The sequence below is a fragment of the Tinamus guttatus genome, unplaced genomic scaffold (genome assembly GCF_059628265.1).
Source record: "Tinamus guttatus ecotype Peru unplaced genomic scaffold, ASM5962826v1 Tinamus_guttatus_pri_ptg001087l, whole genome shotgun sequence".
NCBI lineage: Eukaryota > Metazoa > Chordata > Aves > Tinamiformes > Tinamidae > Tinamus > Tinamus guttatus.
This window is the reverse complement of record NW_028289621.1, coordinates 158,368-184,425: the sequence shown is the minus strand read 5'-3', so window position 1 is coordinate 184,425 and position 26,058 is coordinate 158,368. Positions and strand designations below refer to the sequence as shown.

General features: G+C 39.1%; 1 protein-coding gene across 2 annotated transcripts; it reads left to right on the top strand.

Moving 5' to 3' along the window:
• Positions 1-807: 807 nt before the first annotated feature.
• On the top strand, positions 808-24,710 carry PHF6 (PHD finger protein 6). 2 transcript variants are annotated; one of them, XM_088538545.1, is made up of 11 exons: positions 808-931; positions 5,920-6,099; positions 6,297-6,398; positions 9,241-9,374; positions 9,663-9,706; positions 18,693-18,859; positions 19,032-19,175; positions 20,433-20,537; positions 21,321-21,454; positions 22,009-22,138; positions 22,427-24,710. In XM_088538545.1, the coding sequence occupies exons 2-10, from the start codon at positions 5,962-5,964 to the stop codon at positions 22,136-22,138; spliced, it is 1,098 nt and encodes a 365-aa protein (XP_088394671.1). In that variant the 5' UTR covers positions 808-931; positions 5,920-5,961; the 3' UTR covers positions 22,427-24,710. The 2 variants fall into 2 exon arrangements, with proteins under 2 accessions (XP_088394671.1, XP_088394673.1); XM_088538547.1 differs by having other exon boundaries at positions 809-931; positions 18,696-18,859.
• Positions 24,711-26,058: the final 1,348 nt, after the last annotated feature.

Sequence of the window (26,058 nt, the reverse complement as noted above, 5' to 3'; positions counted from 1 at the left end):
CTATTTCAGACTATTTTTAATATAGAGCATCACATCACCACTAGCTTCAGCAATTCCCTTATAACCTGTGTACCTTTTTTTTTTTTTCCGGCCACACTTTGCACTCCTATCAGCTGTTGTCCTGCTCACTTCATGCTAGTCCTACCTCTTAAAAAAAAAAAAAAGGCTAAATAGTGGCTTATACTCTTCTCCACCTCATCCCCAAGCTCTCCGGCTCAGGCCTCACCCCACTGCCTCAGTACAACGCTTAGCACGACTGGGCCCCTCCTTGGTAGCTGAGAGGCTGCGGCTATAAGCCCTCCGCCTCTCCCCCTCTCAGTGGAGCCCGAGGCCACCGTGGACTCACGGCTGGCGGCCGGGGAACCTCCCGCTCCCCGCCCGGGCCGCCGCCTCGCCCGCCGCACCATGGCGGCCCCTCAGCACCGCGCGCATGCGCAGCCCGCCCCGCGCTCCCGCCTCGAGGCGCCCTGCGCCAACTGCGCCTGCGCAGCCGCGCCTTCCAACGGCTGCCGCAGCGCGCTGCGCACGCGCAGCTCCGCCCCGCCCCCTTCCGCTGCCGCCTCCCCCCCGCCTCACGGAACGCGGGGGGGGGCGGGCGGAGGCAGGCGCCGCCGCGCATGCGCAGAGGGCCGCGGGCCCCGGCGTGCTCCCGCCGCGCCGCCTCGCGCGCCAATCGGGCGCCGCCCCGCGGCGTCGCGGCCCGTGCGTGCGTGCGTCGCTGCGTGCGTGCGTCGCTGCGTGCATGCGTGCGTCGCTGCGTCCGTGCGTGCGTGCTTGCGCTCGGCGGCGGCGGCGCAGCGTCCCCTGCCCCGAATGAAAGGGCCGGTCCCGGCGAGCGAGCGGCCCTGAGCGACCGGCGGCGGCGGGGGTGGGGCTGCCCCCGAGCTGCTCCTCCTCTCCCCGGCGCCGCGCCTGCCCGCCCGCCGCACGGGTGAGTGACTGAGCGAGCGAGCGGCCGGGCGCGCAGCCCCCTCTGCGCCGCGCGCCCGGGGCAGGCTCCGCTCCCCCGGCCCGCCGACCGGACCCCCGTCCTCCCCTCCCGGGCTGCGCCGCAGCTCCCGGGGCCGGCCTGGCCGGGCCGAGCCTGCCGCCTCCCGCGAGGGTCCCGGCGCCCCGCGCTGCCCCCTCGGGGCGCCCCCGGCCCCCCCGGCGCCGTTATCCGCCTCCCCGCGCGCGGCGGGACGCGCCTCGCTCCGCCCGCTCCGCCTGAGCCCTCCTTCCCGCCGGGATCCGCCCCCCCTTGTCTGCGGGTCCCCCCCCCCCCCCCCCCAAAATGCGGCGCCTGAGGGGACGCGTCGCCCTTGGGGTCCCGCCGAGCCCCCGCTTTGGGGAGGCTCCCGCCGGGAAGGGGCTCGGGGCCCGGCGGGGCCTGCAGCGGGCCGTGCGCGGGGGGAATCGCGACAGCCTCTCCCCGAAGCGCACCCCAAAGCCTTGCTCGTCCCCGCGGGGAGCTGCGCAGCCGAGGTGTTTATCGGCTCATCTCCCGCTCGCCGCCGAGTGTGGAAACTTTCCTGGGGATGGCTGGGTGCTGCTGCCAGCCCTGCCTCACCTCGGGCGCTTCCCGTGTAATTTCACCTTACCTCTCTATTGTTTAGGCTTACAATGATCGTGCCCACTCACTTCCCACCCTTTGCTTCTCTCTCTCTTCCCCCCCCAAGGAAAAGCCCCCATCCCGCTTTTATAGCGGCCGTAGGATCCCGATTGTGACTCTAGCTAAGGTTTCCCTTGGACTCATTGTGATGGGTTCTCAGCTACAGGATCTCTGTTCCTATTCCCTTCCCCTATCCTCTGCCCTTGAATAACAACCCCTTCTCCACCTCCCCAAAATAGGGACTATAAAGCACTCAGAGTTTCCTGACTAGAGAAGCTGTAATCTCTAGTCATCATGAAATAGATTTATGTAGATATTTCCTATAGATTTTTCTGTTAGTTTCCAAATGACTTTGTTAACACATTTAAGATTTTTTTTTTTACCTTTGTGTATTTCTTTTGGGGGTTTTATTTGGATATCTGAGATTTTTCTTGTCATAATTTAAATCCTAAATATGTATATATTTACTATAATTCTGTAACCATATAGGCCACATCCAAACAAACTTTGTCAGCAAATGTAGCAGTTAGATTCCTGTCCTTTGCTAGAAGTACAAACCTGAGGTTAACTTCTATAAACAAGTTGTTACTTCTGCAGCATATTCCAGTGATAAACGGAAATTAGATTCCAGGTTACTCTCCCTTCCTCTGAACAATGTGCTGAACAATGTCTCTTACACTAAGAACTGTCTTTTTTTTTTTTTTTTGCCCGAGAGTCCTTGAACTTTCACTTTTTCTTTCCCCTTCTGAAACTTGCTTTCTAGCACTCAGTAATATCAATATACAGTAAAACAATTGTAAGTACAATAAAGCATGCTTCTTTCAAGATAAAATAAAGATGAATTAGGGAGAACACTATGTTGAATAATTTAGTGAACACTTAAAATAATAGAAATGCAAATGAACCAAAAATTTTGAGTGAAAAATCACTGAATGAGTGTCTAGTGTGATTTTAAGGTGGGTATAACCTCTCATTTTTAGACCATGCACATGGAACATGTGTAATAAAATGTATATAGTGTGTGTGTGTGTGTGTAATAAAATACCTGTTTTGTACTACACGTGGTATTTCATGTTGGTAGAGATAGTGCTTTACTTTGTAGTCAATGATTCCGTAGTACACGGTTTCCAGTGAACCTGTCTACTAAAGTTCTTTTCTCGTGAACTTGCTATGCAAGATTTCTGGCAATGAGAGTTTTAAACAATACAAAAAATTGATTAGCTTTTTAATCATGGAAAACAAATATTAAGTTTAAGTTGCATTATTTTTCTCATTCCTGTGAAATGCAGCTTGATACTTAGAAAACTGGATTCACTGTTGTTAGATTTAATGATGAAAGCAAGATTTTGAGTGTTTACCTTCAGATTTCTGGGTCTGATGCCCATGATATGCCCATGCATATCTTGGTTTGTCTTTGCCAAAATCAGGTGCTTTTAAAGGGATAGGGTAAGACATAGTTTACAGCACAAAGAAAGATGATCCTAATTATATCAGAATATATGATTTTTCTGATATTCATGAGAGAGAAAACATGATTTAGAGATAGGTCTCTGAAGAAAATACTTTTGAAATGTTTTCTGATATTCATTTTTTTCTGCAGTTTTTAGGAATGTAATAACGTAAATAGTTAAATGGAAAAGACAAATGCAAAGAATAGAGTTTTGCAAAGAAAACTTCTAGATATCCCTTTAAAATGTTTTCAGAGTAAATATTCTGGTAAGAAGAACATGTGTTTTCTTTATGGCCTACTCGGATGTTTTTTGGTTTGTTTATAGTATGATTTTTTTCAAGTGTTAAATCATTTGTAATTGAATAATTATTTCCAAACATTTTTTGCTAAATTATTTTTTTTATTACAGCTACAACATCCATACAAGATTAGGTAAATATTTGCATTATTTTAACCTCCATTTGAGCCTTAACTCAAGTATCAAGAAGTGAGGCTGTGAGATGCACATGCTGTAGTGGTGTACTCCTATGTTCTGTTCAAGTGCACTGTCAGGCATGAGGCTGAAGGCATTTGATTGCCGCACACTAAGATGTTTGTTGCGAAGTTTATTGTTCTTACAAGTTAAAGGTGAGATAAACTTATATTTTTTGTGTTCTATAAATTATTTGCATTTCTAAAATCTGAGTTTTCTTACGATAGCTGCTTTTATAATAGCTACAGAAGTCTGGAGCAGCTGTATCCAGTGTTTATTGTGGGAAAGTATTCCTATTAAGTGAGAAGCTGTGCATATATCCTCAAGGAATCCCTCATCTTCCTGATAAGAGTTATCATTGCTGACAAAATTCTTAGTGATAGTGTCTGAATATGAAGCAAAAATAGTGTGTGGAAGGAATGCACTCTTAAGATGGGTAGACCCAAATGAGTGTGTCTGTATGTAATGTATCAAATTATATATACCATGGAACTTCTTGAATTTTAAAACATTCTGTTAATGTAACCCATCACTGTGTGATTTATCTTGTGATTTATGCTCCAAAAACATTTTTTGTGTTATTTTCTCTTTATTGTTCTTTTGTAGGTCTTTTTCTGGCTTCCAAATCTTCTAGTTTTTTTTTTTTTTAATAATAATAATAACATTGTGAAAGACTGTCTTTCCTTAATTCTAAAACCAATCCTTCTTTTTACTCAAAAACAGGCTTACCAAATTGTCTTTTTTTTTCTGTAGAAGAAAGTAGAGTAATTCTTTTATGTTTAGTATGTAAGGACTCCCTATTGCCACTGCAAAAGGGTGTGACGACTTTATCCAGATTGGCACATTTTTTGTGCAAATCAGCAAAATCTGAAGTCTATGCATTCTTCTTATGAGTATGCGTCATCAGCTTGTAAACTGCTCTGAGCGGAGAAAAGAAAGTGAATGAAGCTGTTGGTGAAGCAAAGGCAATAGATGTGGGGCAGACACTTCTGTTTCGATATATGAGTTTTGTAGTTGCCAGAGCAAGACAACCAAACTCGGTCTGTTAAGATCTCTGAAAACAGTAGAGTGATAGTTTGAAAAGGTTGTTGTTAATGAAAGTGAACATCAAGGGAAACTTAACATTGCTCAACTTTCTGTTATAAAAACAGTGATGTTAGTATTAGGAGTCTGCCTTTGCTTAGAAGCAAGCAGATTTGACTTGGCAAATTTCAAAAAAGTCATGCATTTTCATGCAAATAGCCATTGTAATGCAATCCAGATGTATGGGCACCTCTGCTTTAAGAGAAATATCGGACTGTGTGGTGGCTTTTCTAATTTAGATGAGCCTACTGTAGGCAAAGGTGGAAGAGGCTCCTTTTATTACCTTGTGGTCTGTTCTGTGTGACAACGAGGCTCAAATCACTAAAGGAAAAAGCTGTAAGTCAATCTGAAGAAAGCAGTTTTTGTTATGTAAGCTAGGCTATGTTTGTGTAGTATTTTTAAAAGCTGTAGGAACAAATGAACAGAGACTCTTCAGTATTGCTCCAAGAGGCATATGCAGTTGCTGGGTGTTTTCATCCCTGAACTCGGAGCGTGTTCATCTCACTACTGGGCTAGGGACCTTAGTGTTACATTTTAAAATGTGTTGCTGATAATACATTAAATATGTGATTCGTGTTGAGTTTAATCTTAATTTATTTAGAAGAGAATTGCAGCTGTCAGGCACTTGCTACTAGTGTGATATAGCTAAATCAGCTATAGGTCTTGAAAACATTTCCTTTGCAGCGTGTTAGTCATAGATCCTTCTAAAATTTTGTTCATAACACGGCTTCACTAGCCACAGCGTATCTGTGTAATACCTAAAATGGTAACATTTTATCTTTTCATCTCAGGGGGTAGTTACTCATCTCCAGTATTGCTTTATGAGCTTTTAAATTCAAAACCTGTTCAGATGCTAGGCTGAGCTCTTGGGGTTTTCTTTGGTTTTGTTTTTGCAGAGGTTCAGTAGCTTGGGTTTTATTGCGTGCAGAGATGGTGCATTTTCCTCACGTTGCTTTGCTGTAATAAGTAATTATGGGAATGAGATGAAAGCAATGTAGTAATTTTTTTTCCAGAGTCCTAATGATAGCTGTAGCTGTTATATTTTCCATTTATTTCTTCCTGTTCCCTGTTTTGTATTAGTGTTTGAAGTTTATATTAGTGTTCAAACTTTTTGCCTAAAAGGCTAAATACTGTTTGTTGATACAATTTCATTAAGACTTGGGAAATACTGCCTGCCCTGGATGCGTGTTTATTTGGGTATATTGTACTAATGTAACCAGGTAAAAAGGGAGAGGTCACTTTCAGTATTTATATCATATTTGTAAAATTGTAAATTGCTTGTTATTGATGTTAACATGTTGATTGCACCTTTTGTTTCTGTAGCATTGAGAGGATTGAAGTGGCATTCTAAGGTCATTTAAAATCATGACAAGCTCAGTCGGACAGAAAAAAGTCTCTTCAAGACAAAGGAAGTGTGGGTTTTGTAGATCTAATAAAGATAATGAATGTGGACAATTATTGATGTCAGAAAACCAGAAGGTGGCAGCACATCACAAGTGTATGGTAAGTAACCCATGGCAAAAAGGAGCTGAATGTAGTGAAACTACTAGAAGGCTCCAAAACAAATGACAAATTCAGCCAGTTGTGGCATTGGCACAAATGAGTAACCACTATTATTTGCAGTGTTTCTGGTTTTCAAATATGTAAATATTCTGTATTACTTATACCCCTAAAATAAGTTTTGTTTTTATGATTTTTAGCTGTTTTCATCTGCACTGGTATCTTCACACACTGATAATGAGAGTCTTGGTGGATTCTCTATTGAAGACATTCAGAAAGAAATAAAAAGGGGCACTAAACTGGTAAGTGTGATTTTGGCCCTGGAAAAAACTTTTTCTAAGAAGTTTAGCATGAAGTTGTTCAATATATAGTCTTATCTTTTCTTTTAAGAAAATACATTTGCTCTAAAGTAATTGAAAGCTTGTGAATGTTGAGATAAAATTGGCTTAAAACTGAACTATTATTTCTTTAAGTGGACTGCATTAAAAAGGTTTTTCCTAAATGCTTCTGATTCAGTAATTTCTATTTACTGTTTTCTGTTAGATTTCAGCATGAGTCCCTCATTCTAGGACTTAATGAAGGTAATATTGGGCCTTTAGCAACATTTGACTTTGCTTTCAAACTCTGTCTTTAATTATCAAAAATACTTTTATTGCTTCCTTTTATATTGATTTAAGAGAGGGGTCTGTTAACACAGACCTCTTATGAGCCTTACAATGCTAGTTATGGCTCCACCAAATTTGTGAGACTTGAGCAGCAGGGACTTCATTAAATGTTTGCTGATTCTAAGAGTAGCCCTAAATATAGTTTTATAACTACAATTATACTAATAGTCCAGTATTTTGATTGAATCTTTTAGCATACATGAAGCTTATCTGAAGCTTAAAGAAAATACTGTTCACAGGTCACTCACTTTGTGATCAGGAATGTAAAATGAACATAGTAGAAAATGGAACTACTTAAGTAAACTCTTTGACACTTGGATCTCTTAAATGTTTTTTGAAAGTTATTTATTTTTGTGTTACTGGTGGTTTCCTACTTTGTGTTTCTTGATGTCTTTTGTGTTCTGCCACTGATGCCACAGAGGTTTATATTCTTGGAACTCAGTAGCTGCAGGTGTTAGCTTTAACTGGCTCCAGGTTTTGTATAAAACCTGAACAATTCAATAGATTCTCAGTCCTGAGATGTTTCCTGTTTAGAGGGAGTTTAACATCTAAAATTATCCTGCAATTTAGGTTTGTTCTTCTACGTGGGAACACACTGAGCGAACAGCTCTGTGTGGTGTGTCAGTAGTTGTACTGCTAAGTTGTATTTGCTGCCAGATTTTTACGTAGCTTCCCTCCCTTAGCAGGTGCTGCTCCTAACCAAGTATGCACTGAAAATTGAGGCTTGTCCTGTAAATTGAAGTGATCATGACTGATATGTGGAGTGTTTCTGACATTAGTAAGTTTTTGGATGAGAAAAATTAGTGGGTTCGAAGCTTAATAGGCCAGCAATAACTTCTTAAATCTAAACATTTGGGAATACAGTCCATTGAGATCATTATTTCTATTATCTGTGACTTTTTTCTTCCTTCTTTTGGAACAGCTTATCTATTTTGCAGCTGGTTATTCTTCACATATACCTGATATAATCTGTTGGTGACTGTTTGGACAGTGGGGTTTGTCCTGGTACGATAAATATATTTTTGCTGCTGGGAAACCTAGACCGCTAAATCAGTGCAACAATTCCTGTGGTCTGTTTTGTTCATGCAGATGCATATTGGTGTTCGTGAAGATAGTTTCCTCCGTTTAATCAATTCTGTGTTTAAAAATAATGAATTACGGACCAAAATTGAATGGATTGATATAATTGCAACCCTAGTCTTTTATAAGTAGCTTTAATCAGCCATTATTATACATTAAATCATATTGTGTAACAAAATTATGATATGAAATAGTCATCCAAATTAGATAAGAACTAAGAAACAGTGTGTAGCTATAGTATTTCTGGTTTTACAGAGGAGTAAATGATCCAAGGCTTTAACATTTTTACTGTTTAGTTAACTTTATTCAAATTGAGAAAAGGACAAAATGCTGTATTATAGAACTTTAGTATTACATTTATTTGAGGTATTTGAGACTAACAGGAAAAACCTGCCCAAGCCAAGGAGTCGGGTAATGTGATGGGCAGAAAGCTTATTCAGCAGACACAGCTAGGGAATATCTGGCACTGCACGTTTATGCTTAAGAGTTTGGAATTAATTGTAAGTTTTCAAGAGCAGGAAGGGGAGAGGGAGCGATACAGACATAAAACTCTGGTTATCTTTGGGAAATGCTGAGGCTTGGAGTGTAGATACTAATATCGTCACAAAGTTTTTATTTCTTTACCTAATCCAGTGTGAAAAGAACAGTGAACAATTTAGAAGCCTTATGGATGGTATAAACTAAACAAGAAAGCGAGCCTGGTGTGAGAAGGATGTTTTTAGGAAAGAAGAGTAGAGGTTCCCATTTAACCTCTTCTGCCATATAAGTACAAAAATGAAATTGAATATAATTGAAAGAAATTCCTTATATGTAACAAATATTTTACTGAATTCAGACCTTTGGAAATGATTTAAAGAAATGGATGTATGGGGAAAGGAAGGAATTAGATGTTGAAGTTAAAATTTGCAGACTGTCAGTATTCCTGACTCTGCAGGATTCACTGCCAACAGGAGATCCTTTTCCTCTCGTAGTCTCCTAACGTAATTCAGAAATAATGAGGTGCAGTTTGTGATTTCAACTTTTCTCAAACGGTTGACACAAGCAGACCGTCCTTGGAGACAGAATACTGAGGTGAAAAACCCTGTCACTTCCATCGAGTATGTCATATTCTGCGAAAGTAAATTACTTTTTGTCATTCAATGAAGAAGATAAGGGCATGATGATTTTTGAACTGCTGTATAAATGCAGCAAATATCTCCTTGCTTTTAAAGTTTATGAAGAAAAACACTTGCTTTATGAAGAAAGCAGGAAGAGAGGGAGAAAGACGGTATGTACCTCAAAATGAGTAACAGTCCATAACTCTGCTTGTTTCCACACCAGGAGTGGTAACTCTGTTGTTTGTAAATACAGAACTATTGAAACAACAGTAACAGGAACTGTGGTTTCTCTTTCCTCACAGATGTGCTCCCTGTGCCATTGTCCTGGGGCAACCATTGGATGTGATGTGAAAACGTGTCACAAGACGTATCACTACTATTGTGCTTTGCATGATAAAGCTCAGATAAGAGAGAAACCATCACAAGGCATTTACATGTAACTATTATTTATTTACTGTGTTTCCTTTAGTATTTATATTTCACATTCTTTGTAAAAACGCCTTTGGAATCGTAAAAAAAAAAAAAAACTGTGTTGCAAAACAGTTCTAATGATAATCATGTTCAATATACTGATTTGCCAGAAAAGTGTATTTTCACTGCAAGATTTGTATATCAGTGAGTCTTACAAGTGGGAGAAAAATGTGCTGGCATTTAAATTTAAAAGATGAGTAAATAATTTGTGAATCGTGACTGACTTGACAGTTTTCAACTACTTTGTTTATAGGATTTTATGTCGAAAACACAAGAAAACAACGCATAACTCTGAAGGTAAAATTATTCAATATAAACTTTTCCCATTGTAGAAAGATACTTTGATTAAATTTTTTTCAGGAAAATATAAATGTTTTCAGTAAAAATGAGAACTATTTTTTTCTGAAATAATTCCTTTGGAAGCCCATCTGATTTCTGTATTTTCTCTGAAAAAATATTGATAGAGGTGGAGAAAAACCCAAAATCCAAATTTAAGGATGTTCAAAATCTAATTTTAGGATGTTTGCTTCTGTCAAAACAAAGTCTGGGCAGACGTAATGCATTCCCTTCTGGGAAGAAGCAGGCCTGTATTTGCAGTTAAATATTTGCAGTAAATGCATTATTTTTGTTGGGTAACAGCTATTTTTGCTATCTCTAACATTAGTACACGTTCACCATTTTTTAATTATTGTGTACAATTTAAGTCTCCAATTAAGAGAGATTCCATATAAAAAAAGGTTTGTGATCAGATCACTCAGAGCTCTCTGCATACATTAATGAGAGCTGCCTTCCAGCAGAGTAGTAAAATGTGCAAAAGCAGCTAAATTGTGTGGTTAAAATTCCAAGCTAGTTGTGCAATTGTGAGCATTTTATCCTTTTTCATACTAAGAGTTTGGATAAATGAAAGGCTGTTTAACTTTGGCTTATTTTCAACTGAAATTTCATCATAAATTGGAGTACATTGCTGTTTCTTTTAGTGAAGATTAAATTCCATAAGTTATTGCTCTTTCTGCCAGTTATATGCATGAGGTAATAAATTGCTTATTTACTTATTTATGCTACTGGTAGATATATTGATGGTAAGGTTTGAATTTTACTTCAATGTTCACAAAGATACAAAGGAAGTAGAAAATTACCAAGTGATGTATTTTTAGAATGGAATTTGTTGTACTGGAATACTGTGGTGCACTTTGTGTAAAACATCCTATGTTCTCATTTTACTGTCACTAGGCTTAAACCAGCAAAGCAGGGCAGGTGTTCCCCTGATTCTCCAAAGAGCGCCATGAGGCCACGTTGTCTTGTAGTGGGTTTGGTCTCTGGCTGTGCTTTGTCTGCAAGCAGAAACAGAACATAAAGACACTTATGTCCAGAGATGTAACCTCCTGAACTGTCCTTTGGACATAGCGAATGTGCACGTGCCTCATGCTTGTTGGCTATTGAAAAATGCCTCTAATTCTGTCTGGAGTTCAATGCCAGTAAATCTCTGCATGGATTTGCAGGTCCGAGCTGGTGCTTTTCTTGAAGAGTTTTCAGCAAACATTGCTACCAAATATACTGCATCATTCTCTAATAACAGAGGCCTTTACGTTTTGTGGCATCTCTGTGAAAGGACGTGGGAAAAATAACTACAAAAGCATAGGGCTTTTTTCTTAAAAGTCACTGCTGACATTTAAAAAAACTAAGCCAGAGTCATTCAAAGAGACTCTCAGACTAAGGGAAAGAAAGAGGAAGAAATAACATCAGTCCAAAAAAAAATCTTATTTAATGTTTAATTTTGTTTTTAATCTTAAATATTTTGTTCCATGACACTTTACATTTTTATAAATCTGTGCAGTTATACTTCAACTTTGATTTTTCTGTTTTTAATCTCCATCTGAGATTTGTAACCCAGTGCTGTCTCCCACATAGTGCATTCTCTTTGTCCAGGCCATAGAGTTTAGGGAACTCTGCTATACTATAGCCATGGAAATGTCATTACTTAGCTGTAGATTTGGTAATGCCAGAGTCTGAGGCTGCCATTAAAAAGGAAAAATGCACTTTGTATCTCTTGTGGAAATGACTTAACATTGTATAACTCTGGTGTTTGGCTGCACTGAAAGCTCGTTGCCTTGGGAGGATAGAAATTATGTCTATAAAGGAGAAGATACAGGATGCTTTTCCGCAGTGCGAGGGGCTTTGGAGAGTGTTTTGTAGTATTTAAGTGCTGAAACTTGCTTAGTGCAATGCCAACTGGGAGGTGGGGGGCAGTAGGGTAGCACAGGCATTTCTGTGTCTGCACTTTATTGGCTTGATTTTGTGGAAAATGCGAGTATCAGAGGAATGTGAGCCTGAAAGGGTGGTGCTGTATCAAACCAGAAAATCCTTGCCGAAAAGAGTGAGCAGACTAGCCAAGGCTACTAGACACTGACAGAGCAGCTTTTTTCTTCTTTTGTTTCTGGATATTCATGAATTCTTGCTCTCAGCAGTGTTTCTGTGCCAAAATAGTTAAAGCTAATCCGTGGGGTGTCACTCAATGTACTTCCCAGAGCCGCTGGAATTGCAGCCCTTTTCAAAGGAAACTTGCTGCTTCTGCTCTGGGCTGCTGGGTTTGGAACATCTGTATTTTTATCTTTTGTTCTTTGTATTTGGATTTAATTGTCGCAATCCACTTTTTTATTAGATCACTTCTGTTAGTGGATGGTGGAATTTTAAGCGTGAGTGGCTTGATGTCAGCTAGAATAGTAGTTTTCTGTTGACAATACTGCTGGTTAACAGTGGGACTTTTTCCTTCCCTTCCCTAAAAAACTGGTGCTTTTTTTGCATCCTTGCTCAGATCTGAGATATGACTTACCTTTTGTTAGAAGTTCTAGTCAACAATAACAGCAAAAACTTTAACAATTGTAACTGGTGAGGAAAATTTCCTGAAACCGCAAAGAGAATTGGTTGAAGGACCTATGTTGAATTACCCCATTAAAACCTAAGAAAAAGAACCTCTTAAATGTGCTTGCTCTCATAAAGTTCAAGTGGAGAAGATGCATCAGACTAAGTCTTCCTATTCATCAAGACAAAACCAATACGACAGGAGTTACTACCTTTTAATTGACAGGAGTTGTGTTGAATACAGAAGGATGAAACCTGATGGCATGGTAGTGAGCTCTTACACCCATTCTCTGTTTGCTCAGCGGATGGTCTTTTTTTGCTAAGTTGTCTATATGGCCTAGCTTTCAGGTGACATAGAGTGTCAGAGGTAATTGCATCTCTCCTGTTTGTTCCATGGTGTGTTTATATATTTCAGGCAATTTTTGATGCGCTATTATCCCACTGTCTAGATAAAGGACAGTAAAAGAGAGGTGCTGTAACCCTTTGCTGTTATAGATTTGGAAAGCCTGTTCAGAGGAGCAGCCCGTTGTTGAAGGTTTGATATCTAGGTCTTTGTCTTGCTGCTTACAAAACTAACTGCGAATCATCTGACCTGAACCTCAGCTGGAGGCTTAATTCATAGTCTAAGCAATCCCTCTGAATTTTTAGTACCTCACAGGTTACAGGAATTGGTGTTGGTGCCTTGGGACTACCACAGCTTTCTAATAGTTTAATTACTAATTATTTTGGTATAATAACATGTATTATTTTAGAAGAATATTGTTGAACTAAATTTCCTGAACTATTTATTGGAATTTATTCCAACATTTTGGAAATAATTGCTGCAAAAATTTATATTTTGGTGTCCTTGAATTCCTTGCAGGCAGGACTGCCCTCTCCTTTCTATATTTGCAGCTAATTGAGCTGGTCAGGAATAGTTTAACATCAGCCAAGATAAGAGTGTGGTATCTTGTTGTTCTGTTCATCTGTTGCATGGTAATGTAATGAAGAATGATGAAGCAGCCCTATGACTATATCTGTTGTTAATGCTTAAAACAGATGCGTGGGAACTAGGGGGTAAGAAGATAAAGGGTCCATAATTCCTGTTTGGTTGTACTCAGAGCTGCAGGGAACTCTGTTTCCATAATGGAAACAAGAATGTTCCCCCTCTCAGCACTTTTTATCATGTTCATACGAGCAGACGTGAAATCTGTTTCAGTAATTCAGGATAATATTTCTCTGGAAGACCTACTTAGAGATGCTGCAATCTGCATCAAACCAATTACTTATTCAAAGTTCTTTTTAAGCTGGAGGTTGGCAGGAAAAAAATCCAAAACATACTGGCATTACTGAGTAGGTAACATCTTGATTCGCCTTCAGTCAGTGTTTCTTCGTAGCTGCTTTTTCTCTAGGTTTGCCTCCACCTGGCTGCGTTAGCACACGCAGCAATAGCAGTTTCCCTGGCCTGGCCGCTCGGCTGTGACGTTTCTGCTGCCGGATGGTTGCAAATTCCGTCTCGGCTCCACCAACCCCGAACCCCTCTCTCCTGGAGGAGGCTGCCCTGGAACGGCCCCTAGTCCCGTGCTAGGGCAGAACCGGTTGCTCCAGGGTCAGTAACCCTGTGTCCAGCCTGCTGCAGACCACGTTACTAAAGAGGTGTTTTGAGGAAGCACCGCAACAGCTAAAGGAAAAGCAAGAAATCCAAAAGTAGCATGGTCAGTGTTGTATACCCTCTGAGAAGCTGCTCTCTGTTATTTAAGTTATAATTCTGGCAAGACATTATCCAGTTACTAACGAAAGATTTACCGGACCGCTAGTCAAGCTCTCTGATTTTGCAGATAAGTTAGATGCTGTGATTCTTTTCAACCTTGACTAACAATTATTTGCTTTAAAAAGAGCTTAGACTGTATGATTACAAAGGAATATTTTATTCATTTTTCTATGTTAAGTGTACTCAACTAAACAAATAATTCCAAGTACTTTGTACTATAGAAGATACTATTCGGTCAAAAATGCAGTGTTTTGCAAGGTTCAGCAGTTTCTTGAAATGTCTGGTACTTTTGAAAGAGTATTGCTAACTGGACCTAGAGGGTAATTTAACTTTTCCCTCTCTCCTCTTACTTTCTGTATTTTAGATGTGTTTCATGTAACTGAGTCTTCTCACCACTTTTGAAAAGAAACAGAACATCTAAAAATGACATTCAGAATTTTGATCTTTAATTTCACATAACTTTCTGATACAAGCTTCTGTTTCATGACCTGTTTACCTGATTCCATGTTTGTTCGCAACTATTTTTATGCAAGTCTGGTTCTTATTGCTGCTTATAAATGCATTCACATTTTCATTATTGACTGCTGGAGCAGTAAGGTCTTATGCCATTTCTTTTCAATTTAAAATAATTATGTTGTCACATGTGGTTCATTATTTTTTCCATCATGTTTTAAGGACATCTTAAACATGCCGAAGTACTTTTTTTCTTTCTGTTAAAATCCATTTCTCTTCTAAAATACTAGTAAGCTTGATTTTGGTCTTTGTAATTTTTAGAGATTCTCTTTTATTCTAAATGTATTGTAAAAACATATGTATATATACTATTGTTATTATTTTAAAGATAATAAGTCGGGTTTGGTTATTATCTTCCTCGTACAGATGTAAGCGCCTTTGCTTCTGGCTCACTTAGTTCATTGTTTAAGGTAATGCATGAGGTAGATAAAGCAAGCAATGTAAGCCATTATTTTGCACATCATCTTTTTATTTGTTGTTTCACAACCTTTAAATCACTTAATTCTTTTATTACTTTGCTTTAACTTAGACAATTCCATGTACATTTGAAGCTGATGCAGTAAAAATAGATCGATGATACCTCAACCTCCTCTGTGCCAAGAGTTATTTTTAAGCAGCAAAAGATCTTGAGATTTTTTCCTTCTAGTTGTGACTGAAGGAGAATTTTTAGATTTTTCTCTCTGAAGAAAGAGAAATCTTTCTGGGATCTCCCTGTTAACAGCGTATTTCATTGCAAAGTTTGCTCGTCGTCTTTTTGCGGTACTTTGTAGTGCTGTTTCTAGAATACACATGCGAGGCTTGTCTTTCTGCTCTGCTGAATTCACTGAACGGTGTCCCTAGGTGCTTTGGAAAAATAAAATATAGCCTGTCTCCTCTTGATTTACCCCCCACATCTTTATGAGAATGTGTTGTATATAAAACCTGCCTTTTTAGAGACAGCATTTAGGCCCTTTTGAAAAAAAGCTTTTAAGAAATCTCCTTGGAAGAGTTTAGATATAGGTATATTGAGAATATTGTGATTTTTGGAACCACTACAATGAACGGGCTGTGGGCTGGGTCAGGTGAAGAGAAACGTAGGTGATGTGAGGGGATGCAGAGCATGGGTGGTGTCCATGGTGAAACGTCGTCTGGTCAGGGAGGAGTTGAACAACTTTTTGTGTTTTCCTTAGTTCAAGCTGACATGAGAAGTTGGAAACACTCAACCATCAGATGCCAGGGAAACAGGGTAAGCTTGGCAGTGGGTTTGAGGGGAGGGATAGGGCACAAACCAAATTGTATATTGAATAGTAAAGACCACCCGAGGCAGGGTGTTTTATGCCTGGTTACAATCTCTTTCTTCCTGTACTGTTACACTAGTTCACAGTGCTGTTAAAGAGAGAAACCTGAATATTTCGAGTTACCAGTTTGTGCAGTCAGATATGGTAGTGCAGATCCTCACATCTTGGTGGTGCTGATCTCGAGGTCCAGGTCACTTGTGGTATGAAGATCTAAATCTGCAAGGAGCTTTTTTTCGTTTAATGAAAGGGTCATACAGCATCTGGGTTTCAATGAACTCTGGACCTTAATGGCAATACTAGTTTTAAGGACAGAGAAAGGGTCTGTCTTTGAGAAAATGTTGATGCTTTTTTCACCTTATACTGAAACAATCTTTTAAAATGTAGTCTACTCATGTTTTAAATCTTAATTGTTAGAATTTAAGATTCTAACTTATAGTGTTAAAATAGCACTTAGGATCTCTATGAAGAGGAGGTGACATGAAAAATTGGGTTTCCTGATGTGTTGATTTTTTTTTTCCAGTTACCATTTATTTTCACATTGTGTGTGTGACTGCAGGAAGTTCAGGATAGACTTTAATGTTATTTAGCAAATAAGGTTGGACTAAAGTGTGTAAAGCAGTATGTATGACAGAATTGTTGAGGATCTTTTTTTAAAGAAAAAAAAAAGGCACATAGATGAGTGGACCACAGTTGGTTTCATTAAGTATAGCAGACAAATCCATGGAAAGATTTGGGAAAGAATATTTTTTACTTCTTGCATACTGATGTTATTGAAAGGGTCACCATTTTAGTAGTCACATTTAATAATAATAAGAAAAAAAATGCATGAGCCATTTATGACTTCTATAAATGTAAAAGTAGAGACAAAGGCTGAAAGATATGTATTTTTAAAATACATTTAAATACATTAGTGGAAGCTCGTGTATGATGAAGGACAAGATGAAATAGAATTACTTTATTTTAGAGAGCTTTTAAGAGTATGGTAAAGTTTGCTATATAAGATCTGAGTGTGATAACTAAGTTATTTGACCTTCTTTGGGGATTTTAGTAAGTTATGCTTAATTATGCTAGATGATAAATTATAAGTAGAAAATACTAAAATACATTGTTTCACTATATCTAATCCATGTCATTGAGTATTTTATTTTTTCAGAGTAAGGTAAATAATGGTGCTCATCTGATTAGGTATCAATGGTGTATATGTATATACTGAAGCATAGTAATGTTGTGGTAGTTTTGTATTTTAATAGAGACTTGAGAAAACGTGTGTACAGCTGATGAATCTGGCAGTATAACCCAAAGCAATTTTTAGGTTTGTAAGAATCTCTTGGCTTCCCAAGTGTTTGCCTCTTTCTAAGTATACAGCAGGTCGTGCTTTGGGCAATTGTATTTCAGCATAACTTGTGATGCATTTGGATTAGCTTTCTCTCCTCCAATAATAAATATGGAAGAAGCTGTAGCTCTTTGAGGGATCACCAAGAGATCGACTGCGCTTAATAGGACACACTGGATGCCAGGGCCTGGGGCCTGTGGTTCAGCTGTCTGCTGCTGAGCGTTGGTGGCAATGGAATATGTTCAAGGCTGTGATTTCAGGGGTTTTCTGTTCATCCTGAGGTTAGAATAAGTGTGGCTTGATGTGTAGATGATACTGTAGATAATGAAAACACTACAAATCTGAGTGAAGCAGCTTTGGCCTCAAAAAAATGTCCTGCTTGGGTATTGAGATCATGGTGTGATGGTGACAAGTGCCCCAGCAAGTCAGTGATAATTACAGGAGTGTTAAATGCTTATTAATGTGTGAAGGAGGTGGCCCAGATCTCCGTTAGTGTATCCATTCGTTTGGGGGCTCACAGTGATGTGGTTTGGATTTTGAGAAATAACTTATTTGGCAGTGGGTATGTGTTTTCTTAACCAGGTCCAGTGATGGTGTTTTAATTTTTTTAACACATTAAAAGAAATTGACTTCATTTGAGTGCTTGCTAAGGAAATTTGTTAGCAGTTGAATTGGGCAGATCCGGTTGTTCCGTGTTGAAGTCAGTTCGTTGGATCGTAGTGGAAGGAGCCTTGGGAGGTTGCAGAGCTGGGCTGTGCTGACCACGCAGTCCTGAGGACCCAGGACAGCCCAGAGTGCTGCACTGCAGAGCCATGCAGCAGGTCAGCAACCGGCCTGGAGCTGTCAGACCTGTTTGGTATGCCTTCAATAAAGCTATACGTACACATATGCATAAAGACTACGAGTGCTTTAGGCTTTATATATGTCAATGTCAAAAAAGCACCATTTTTCAGCAAACCGATTGCTCTCTTTAGTTGTAGATGTAAAAATACACTGTAAGTAGAATGGATTATAGATTTATTTCACAAAGGCAAAATATATTTCAGTTTTAAAATATGGCATTAATACTGTGGCCAAAACGAGGGTGTTTTTTCACAAGCCAAAAGACATTGGTTACTAAAATGAGGAGAGGAATTCTTTAGAAACACTGACATAATCTCTATAGCAATTTACACTGAGAGAACGTGCTGTAGAAATGTAACAGAATCTCAGTTCATTGTAGACGACTTTCAGTATAGTTTAAATAAGGCCTATTTTCAGCGGAGACAAATATATGTATCTGAGGAGACATTTTGGCATGTAAGAACGTATAAGAAATGTTAAACGTGTTGTGTAAAAGATGCAAAATTGTGTGATATGAAAATAAATTATGTTTTCAGAATCTACAGCTACATATTTGTAATAAACGGGGAAAAAAAAGCCTTTTATTTCTGAGCAAAATGCAGAAAATAGTTATTATCTGGTCTGTTTGGTTTTGGTTTTGTTTTTTCTTTGCTTTTGCTTTGTGTGAATTTGAGAATGTTATTTGATGATGTTTTCTACCTTCCAAAGCAGATTTAGAAGAAAGTATCAATGAACATGAGTTGGAGCCTTCACCTCCCAAAGGAAAAAGAAGGGGTCGTAAGGGAAAGCCAAGAAAAACAAATTTAAAAGGGCAAACAGAAGACACTAGATCCACGTCCTCACATGGCACAGACGAAATAGAAAGCAGTTCCTATGTAAGCAGTAAATATGCTAAATTTCTTAGAAGAAAGAATTGCATATATCTTCTCTGCAATTAAGATTTTGGTTAAAATTTGTCTGAGCCTCCAACTGGTGGCCACAGGCTTTTAAAATTAAAGCCTTATTTGTAACCCAGCAGTATATTTTAGTAAAATGTTTTTCTTTCAGAGAGACAGGTCTCCCCACAGAAGCAGCCCCAGTGATACAAAACCTAAATGTGGATTCTGTCATGCAGGTGAAGAAGAAAATGAAGCTAGAGGAAAGCTTCATATATTTAATGCCAAAAAGGCTGCAGCACACTATAAGTGCATGGTGAGTAACAGTATTATTAGTCAGTCTGTTGTGTGAATTTTCTCTGAATTGCTTTTTCAGATTTTAATGCACCACCCTCACATTAAATTATGCATTAATATAGTCTGTGCGCTGATGATGTCTTTTAGTGCTGAAGTGTTGTGAAGTGAGCAATTCATTTATTTTCACTGCAGGCAATATGGATGAAAGTTGCCTATGTGCCAAGAGATGGAATTAGTTCAGAGACTCTTTAGCTTACTAGAAATGCTCCCATAACATCTAACTGCATACACAAAATTTAAAAAGGAAAACACAAACTAAAACAATCCACTGCAAAAATGAAATATGAATATATTTACGGACATTCAGACAAAATCCAGGAGGAATCAATGAACTTAATCACTTTTCTGACAAGTGGATTCAGGCTGTGGCAGTCAAGTAGAGAATAAGAAATGAAAGCTCAGGAAAAACTTTGCCTTTAGAAGCAAATTTAGAGGAACCAGCTCTCCACATTTAGAAAACTATTAGCTTGAGCTATTTAGATGGCCACATTTAAAGAACTATTAGCTTACAGATCTCAGTGAGCATGAGTAGATAGTGCTGTCTTTCACACAATTACTTCTGTGGGTGAGATAGGGCAAGAACAAACTTGGTAGTTTCTGTTCTACCTCAGAATGAGTAGGTAGTCCTGGCAGTCTGTGGAATATTAATATAAGTGTTTTCATATAGTTTCCTCACTAAACTGAGAGCTGATCCCAGCAGCCTGGGAGGCTTAGAGTGTTCTTAGCTGTTTTATGTGCCTGAGATTCAGTTTTAAAACAGATTAAGCTTAATACACAGAGAATGCTGCTGATGGTGATCATACTTATGTGCTCCATTGTCATCTCTAGGGGCTCTTTAGGGAGGTAGATACATGCTGTGCCATGAAGCTTGAATTGTGTATGGCACAGGGAAAGAACTGCAACAGACTCAGAAAGTTCAGCGACGTAATTGATGATAGTATTCATTTATTACTTGGTATTTTTATCATTGTAGTCATTTTATGTTTACTGCTTTGTTTCTTAAAATACATCACTACAAGGCACCAGATATAAGTAAGTTAAGTGAGTATCAGAAGAAATACTCATCACACTAATGCACTCTTAGCGTTTGTTTGTTTTACTGATAAAGCATATCCTGTCTGAGTACTGAATAATCTCTTCTGTGACTTCTGCACATAAAGCTTTTTGCAATAAAATATTGGTGACCTTCTGAAATTATTTTGGACTTGTTTTGCAGTTGTTCTCTTCTGGCACTGTCCAGCTAACAACAACATCAAGGGCAGAGTTTGGTGACTTTGATATTAAAACTGTACTTCAAGAAATCAAGAGAGGAAAAAGAATGGTATGTGTCTGCAGGGTGCAGTGAACATACTGTTAATTCTGCTAAGATAAGTGTGGTTGTGCCTCTCTTCCTTTTCTGAATTGATCCTTTTCATTTGTTAGCACAATTGAAATGTACAGTTAATTTTGGAATAATCATCTTAAATAGTGATGGTTGGGCATGTGGTATTTGGCTTTTTTATGATGCTGTACGTTGTAAATGGTTATTAGCCTTCCTGTAACTATAAGAGAAGAACAGCTTTGTATCCTGAGTTTAAAACAAAATCATACTGCATAAAACTACAAACAGATTTGGAGAATAACTTTCTGCAGCAACTTGTTTCAAACTGCTTTTACCTTTTAAAAGGTATGTGTGCCCCCAGAGGTGGGTATGTTGGTGAAATGTCACACTACGTTTTATTAAAAATCAAAACACTTCAGTGGTAGGAATTTTAAGAAAAAGTCTTAGTGATACTGTTCCATGGGGAAAAAAATATAGAATCTTTAGGATGTGAAAATACTAATTTCGAGAACAAGAAAATACTGCATTGAAATGTGATATGTGCAAGCAGTGTAGCTATTTTAATGTGATGGACATGGTAACCCTGGTCTTCATACCTTAGTGGATTAGCATTATATAGTGTCTGCTTTACAGTGCCTTTGGTTAACTTTTTATTGCAGTGATGATCTGCCAGATAAATTGGTTTTTTGAAAATGTAACCATAAACATGATGAACATTAAACTGAATATTGAGACAAGGGGTTGAAAGGCTGAACAGTGCAATCCTCCTCTTTCCCCTAACAGAAATGCACGCTTTGCAGCCAGCCTGGTGCTACAATTGGGTGTGAGATTAAAGCCTGCATCAAAACGTACCATTACCACTGTGGAGTAGAAGACAAAGCTAAATACATTGAGAATATGTCACGAGGAATTTATAAGTAAGGATCTGAGTCTATCCTAACATTTTTTTCTGACCAATTTGACTGTTCAAGTGTATTATTAACAAAAAAAAAAAACTCTTTAATATTTTAAAATAACTGTTGACTCTGCAGAATATTTCAGTTAACTCTAACTTCAGTTTTCTGTAGTAGTCACATAGTAATGTAAACATTAAGAAAAATAATCGAATGATAATTTTCCCACCTCGATTAATCTGTAATTTACTCTCTTGAGACCACGTTAATCTACCTTATGGTTCTTCCATCACCTCCCTGCTCAGCTGCTGCTCTTAGTGCCCTGGCTGCAGCTGAAGATGCCAGTGGTGCTGTGCCCACAAGAGGGCATTCTCCGAGCAACAGAGCTCTTGGAAACTGCACTTTTCACCAGTTTTGACGTTCTGTTGCTTAGTTTTTGCTTTAACTTCACTTTCCTTCTCATTTTAATTGACTAAAGCCCATGAATGATGTGAGACTTACCTGTAGGGCATCACAAAACTAACAGTTTGTCTTGAAGATATTTTCAATAAAATCTTAATTTTTTCCTTCTGTTTTAGACTCTATTGTAAAAACCATAGTGGAAATGATGAAAGAGATGAAGAGGATGAAGAAAGAGAAAGCAAAAGCCGTGGAAAATCAGGCACTGACCACAATGACATTCCTCAGCAGCAGCTCAATGGAAACTAGGTATGGAAGGTTGTCCTGACAGATCTGTTACTGAGACTGAAATGCAATATATATTTCATGTAGTTTATTGCAATAAAGTATTTAAATCTCGTGTATGCAGATAAGTACTTTTTATGGGCATACTGTAGAAAAATGGGGAGTTTTTTTTTAATCCAGCTGACTTTGTAACTGTAAGAAGGGAGGCCCTCATTTCTGTTGATAAATATAGATGTAATGTCAGAGCTGCTAAGTGTTTTTTTTTTTTGTATGATTTTAAATTTACTATTGTTTTCATCATTTTTTAAACAGGTTCAAGGGACAGAGTTATAGAACTGGGAATGGCTAAGACATCATAACTACTAATTCTTTTAAATTGTTTTCTAAAATCAGAAAAGGGTTAGTAACTTTTTACTACCCACCTCTGTTAGAAATTTCATTGAACTGCCTGAAACGTTCATGTGTGTGAGCCTTCAGTAAGTGGCAGAGTTTTACATGTCAATATTATGTAGTTTGTAGTCTGCAGTGTCTGGAAAAAAAAGAAACACTATATAAATGATATGTAATATGTACAGTGTCAAAAGTTAAGGCAGACATTGAAATGAAGTAAGATCTATATTTCTGAATGAATAAAAACCTTAAGATTTGGAATGTGTAAGTTTAGTGGATTCATGCAATGAGGGAGAGTCTTGGCTAGTTGAATGAACAACGTGGACGAGTTCATGGTGGCAGCAAGCTGGTCCTTTGTGAATTTTCCATTTTCTTCATACACAAGTTACGGAGGCTGTACCTGGGAAAGCCGCGCTCAGTTTTTGCTTGCAAAGCACACGGAAAAGGACTCGGTGTGCGCCGACGCACGCTCGAACATTTCAGGTTGTTCCTGTTGCGGTTGCTCATTCCGGCCAGCATTGTTTGGGGAGATTTACGTGAGCAGCTGTTGGTTGTGAGCTGGGAGCTGTAGAACTCATGCCAAAGGGCTGCAGTTCGTTCGTGCCCTGGCAGCCCACCCTCTGCGTCCCTGATCACCCAGAACACTTCACTAAGTGTGATTAAAAGCTTCATAAACAAATGTTTGGACTCTGCAACCCAATCTTACTTCAGAGTTACAATGCTAACTCACTGGAATTTAGCCACCATATCTGATGCCCATACCTCAAGTGTTCTCTGTTGTGTGGAACACTTCATGTTTTGTCCAGAATATGCACAGAGGTCCCATATTCTGTAAGAAGAATGAGGAAACAGCCTTTGTTCCTAGATCGGTATTTATTTTTTAATCTTATGACCACTATATGAGAAACTTTGCTTATCATTTTTATTGTTTTAGTGATTATTTTTTTCTTTCTGTCAAGTCAGCAATCATGTCATGGAATTCTACTTGCTGGAGTTTGATGTTCCACTAGGGAATAATCAGATCTAGTTTATTCCAAACCTAACAGATCAGTCCTCTGACTGCTTTCAAGACACCTCGCCATTTCTAATGGCTATTAGCCTGTCAATTGGTCTGTTAAAGCACATTCTCAGACTTCTCTTAAGTAAAACCAAAAAAAAAAAAGCTTTGTCCACAAGTTTGTTGCTGTTGCATCACATTGTTTAGGGTTTTGACTTGTTTAACTCTGAACTCCCAACAAAGCTTCTAGATTTGAAGGAAGGAAATGAGCAAAATTCAATGATTTAACTATAATACAGTTCTTCTGTGATGGGTATTGCAAGAACAGTTCACTTGTAACATGAGTTTCTGTAGCGTTTTTTACTTGTATTTTTAAAAAAATTAACGTGTGTCATTGTCTTCTTATGCATTCCCTTAATGTCTTGAGGGACTCAATTACTGTATATTAGTTTCTAACATTTTACTTGTTAGAATTCAATTTGTTTGCTTTCCTGGGGAATAATGCAGTTTTGGAAAGAAATATTGCTGTGTACAGAAAATATTCAGTTACTGCTCTAAACATGATGCCATTGATCATTTTTATTTTGTATTTGTAACTTTCAAAATTAAAAGCGTGACTTGAATTGCAATGACAGATCGATTATTGAAATTGTCTATCAGGGTGTTTATTTCTTCTAGATTATAAACATTTTTCAGCCACTCAGAACAGTTCTAGAATGCAAAATAACATCTTTCAATGTTGAAATGCTTCTGGGTTTCGTGCCTCAGACATGGCTCTCCCATGGAATAAAGGCACTTTGCAGCTACTGTATTTTTAACCAAGATTGGATGACAGATCCATGGGGTAGATCTGCCAGCATACTAATTGTATTTGAGACTGAGCTCTAAATCACTGTCAGTTGTTTAACATGTTATTCAGTGATTCATCCGATGTAGAATATTGCATGCCATTCCATGCCACTGCGAACCAGAACAGCACTTTATACCTTTGGGTAGCAGAGGACTAAGTGGCTGGTTTACCTGCTACCTCTTTGTGCTGGTACATCCTAAACTGTCATTAATGAACAGGAACCGAAAGTCAAAAGCAAAAATCCTTTTGTTTTTAGCCTCAAACTTGTCATAACTGACTTCAGCTTGTCACGTATGCTGGGTAAAAGTGCCTTACAATGTAAAAATTGTATTTATATGTTCCCAAGTAGCATCACCTGCTGGGGAGTAATTCTGTTGTGGTGTTAATATTTAGAAGAAATGTACCTCAGCAGTGTATTTACTGTACATCTCTTATGTCCTTAATTGTAGTTTTGAAAAGCATGACAATGTATGATAGGTATAAAACATTTACATCATTTTTTTAAAAGACAAAATACTGCCATTGCTGTCTTTTTATGCATATTTTAGCTTGGGATTTCAGACTGTCTGGGGCTTTTTGCTTTTTTATCTTATTTTATTTTTTTTTAAGCAGTGTAATCCTTGCAAGCATATATTGAAGGTCATTCTGGAGCATCTCCTTGCCTTCCCAGAAGTGTTAGAAGTAATGAAAGTGCTCTATAGGTGAAATAGGTATGTTTAAATTAGCTAGGTGAATTAATACAGTAAATTTGTTCCTAGGAATTTTCTTTTTAATAGGCACCTTCTGCTTTCATCTCACAATCGGACAGCTCTTGGTTTTAACAGAACCTGTCCCATGAAGTGGATTTCCCTTCTTTTTGCCCTTGGGTGCTGTTTTTCCCCCTCACCCTCTCTCACAAGAGCAGCGTGTCCTGTCTGGGGGCGCTGGCAGCCCCGGCGGTGCAGGGTGTCCCCAGGCCGCTGTGTGTGTGTCCCGGGAGGGCCCGCGCCGAGCGCCCGGGCAGGCTCCGAGGCCGCTCCGTCCCGTGGAGCAGGAAGGTGCCGATCAATCCCACCCTGCGCTGACCCCAGGGATGCCAGGTTCAATTCCCCCCTGTGCTGCCCGCAGGGATGCAGCGGATGAGGCGTCCAAAGGGCCCTCCTTGGGCGGGTGCGGATGCACCGGGGCTGCTGCGATAGCTCCGGCAGGAGTTGCTCTAGCTTCGCTCCTGGAACGCAGGAGCCCCTAAGTCCATCGCACTCCACCAGGTCTGATCTTCAGGTACAAAGTGCTGGTACAGCAAAGCGAGATTTTACTGACTTTGGCCCTGAATTTCTGCTATTAGTAGACCCAAGATGTAATTTTAAGGAACAGAACTTGCTGCTTATTGCTGCCTGTATGAAGAATAACTTTTTTACACCAGAGCAGAAAATAGAGTGATACCTTTCTGAAATGCCAAACTTATCTGGCAGGTGTGATAATCAGTGCCTTCCAAAAATGATTAATATGTTGAATCAGATTGACAGTAAAATTGATCCTCATTAGATGAAACTAATCTTAAAAGAACTGAAAGTACCTTATAGCAAATAGTAACTCTTCTTCCATGTCACCAGAAACAGAACTGTGTTAGTGATGGAGGTTTAAAAAAAAAAAAAAAAAGCTCTTAATTTCTCTATACATGTTGGAGCAGTTTGTGTATATGCATATGTATGCACATTCGTTAGTCAG

What these genes read in the sequence shown, in the direction of transcription:
- PHF6 (XM_088538545.1), top strand. Translation starts at nt 5,962, where the DNA reads ATGACAAGCTCAGTCGGACAGAAAAAAGTCTCTTCAAGACAAAGGAAG. An exon ending in CCATCACAAGGCATTTACAT is followed by an intron (nt 9,375 to 9,662) that starts GTAACTATTATT and finishes CTTTGTTTATAG; the next exon opens with GATTTTATGTCGAAAACACA. An exon ending in TCAAGAGAGGAAAAAGAATG is followed by an intron (nt 20,538 to 21,320) that starts GTATGTGTCTGC and finishes TTCCCCTAACAG; the next exon opens with AAATGCACGCTTTGCAGCCA.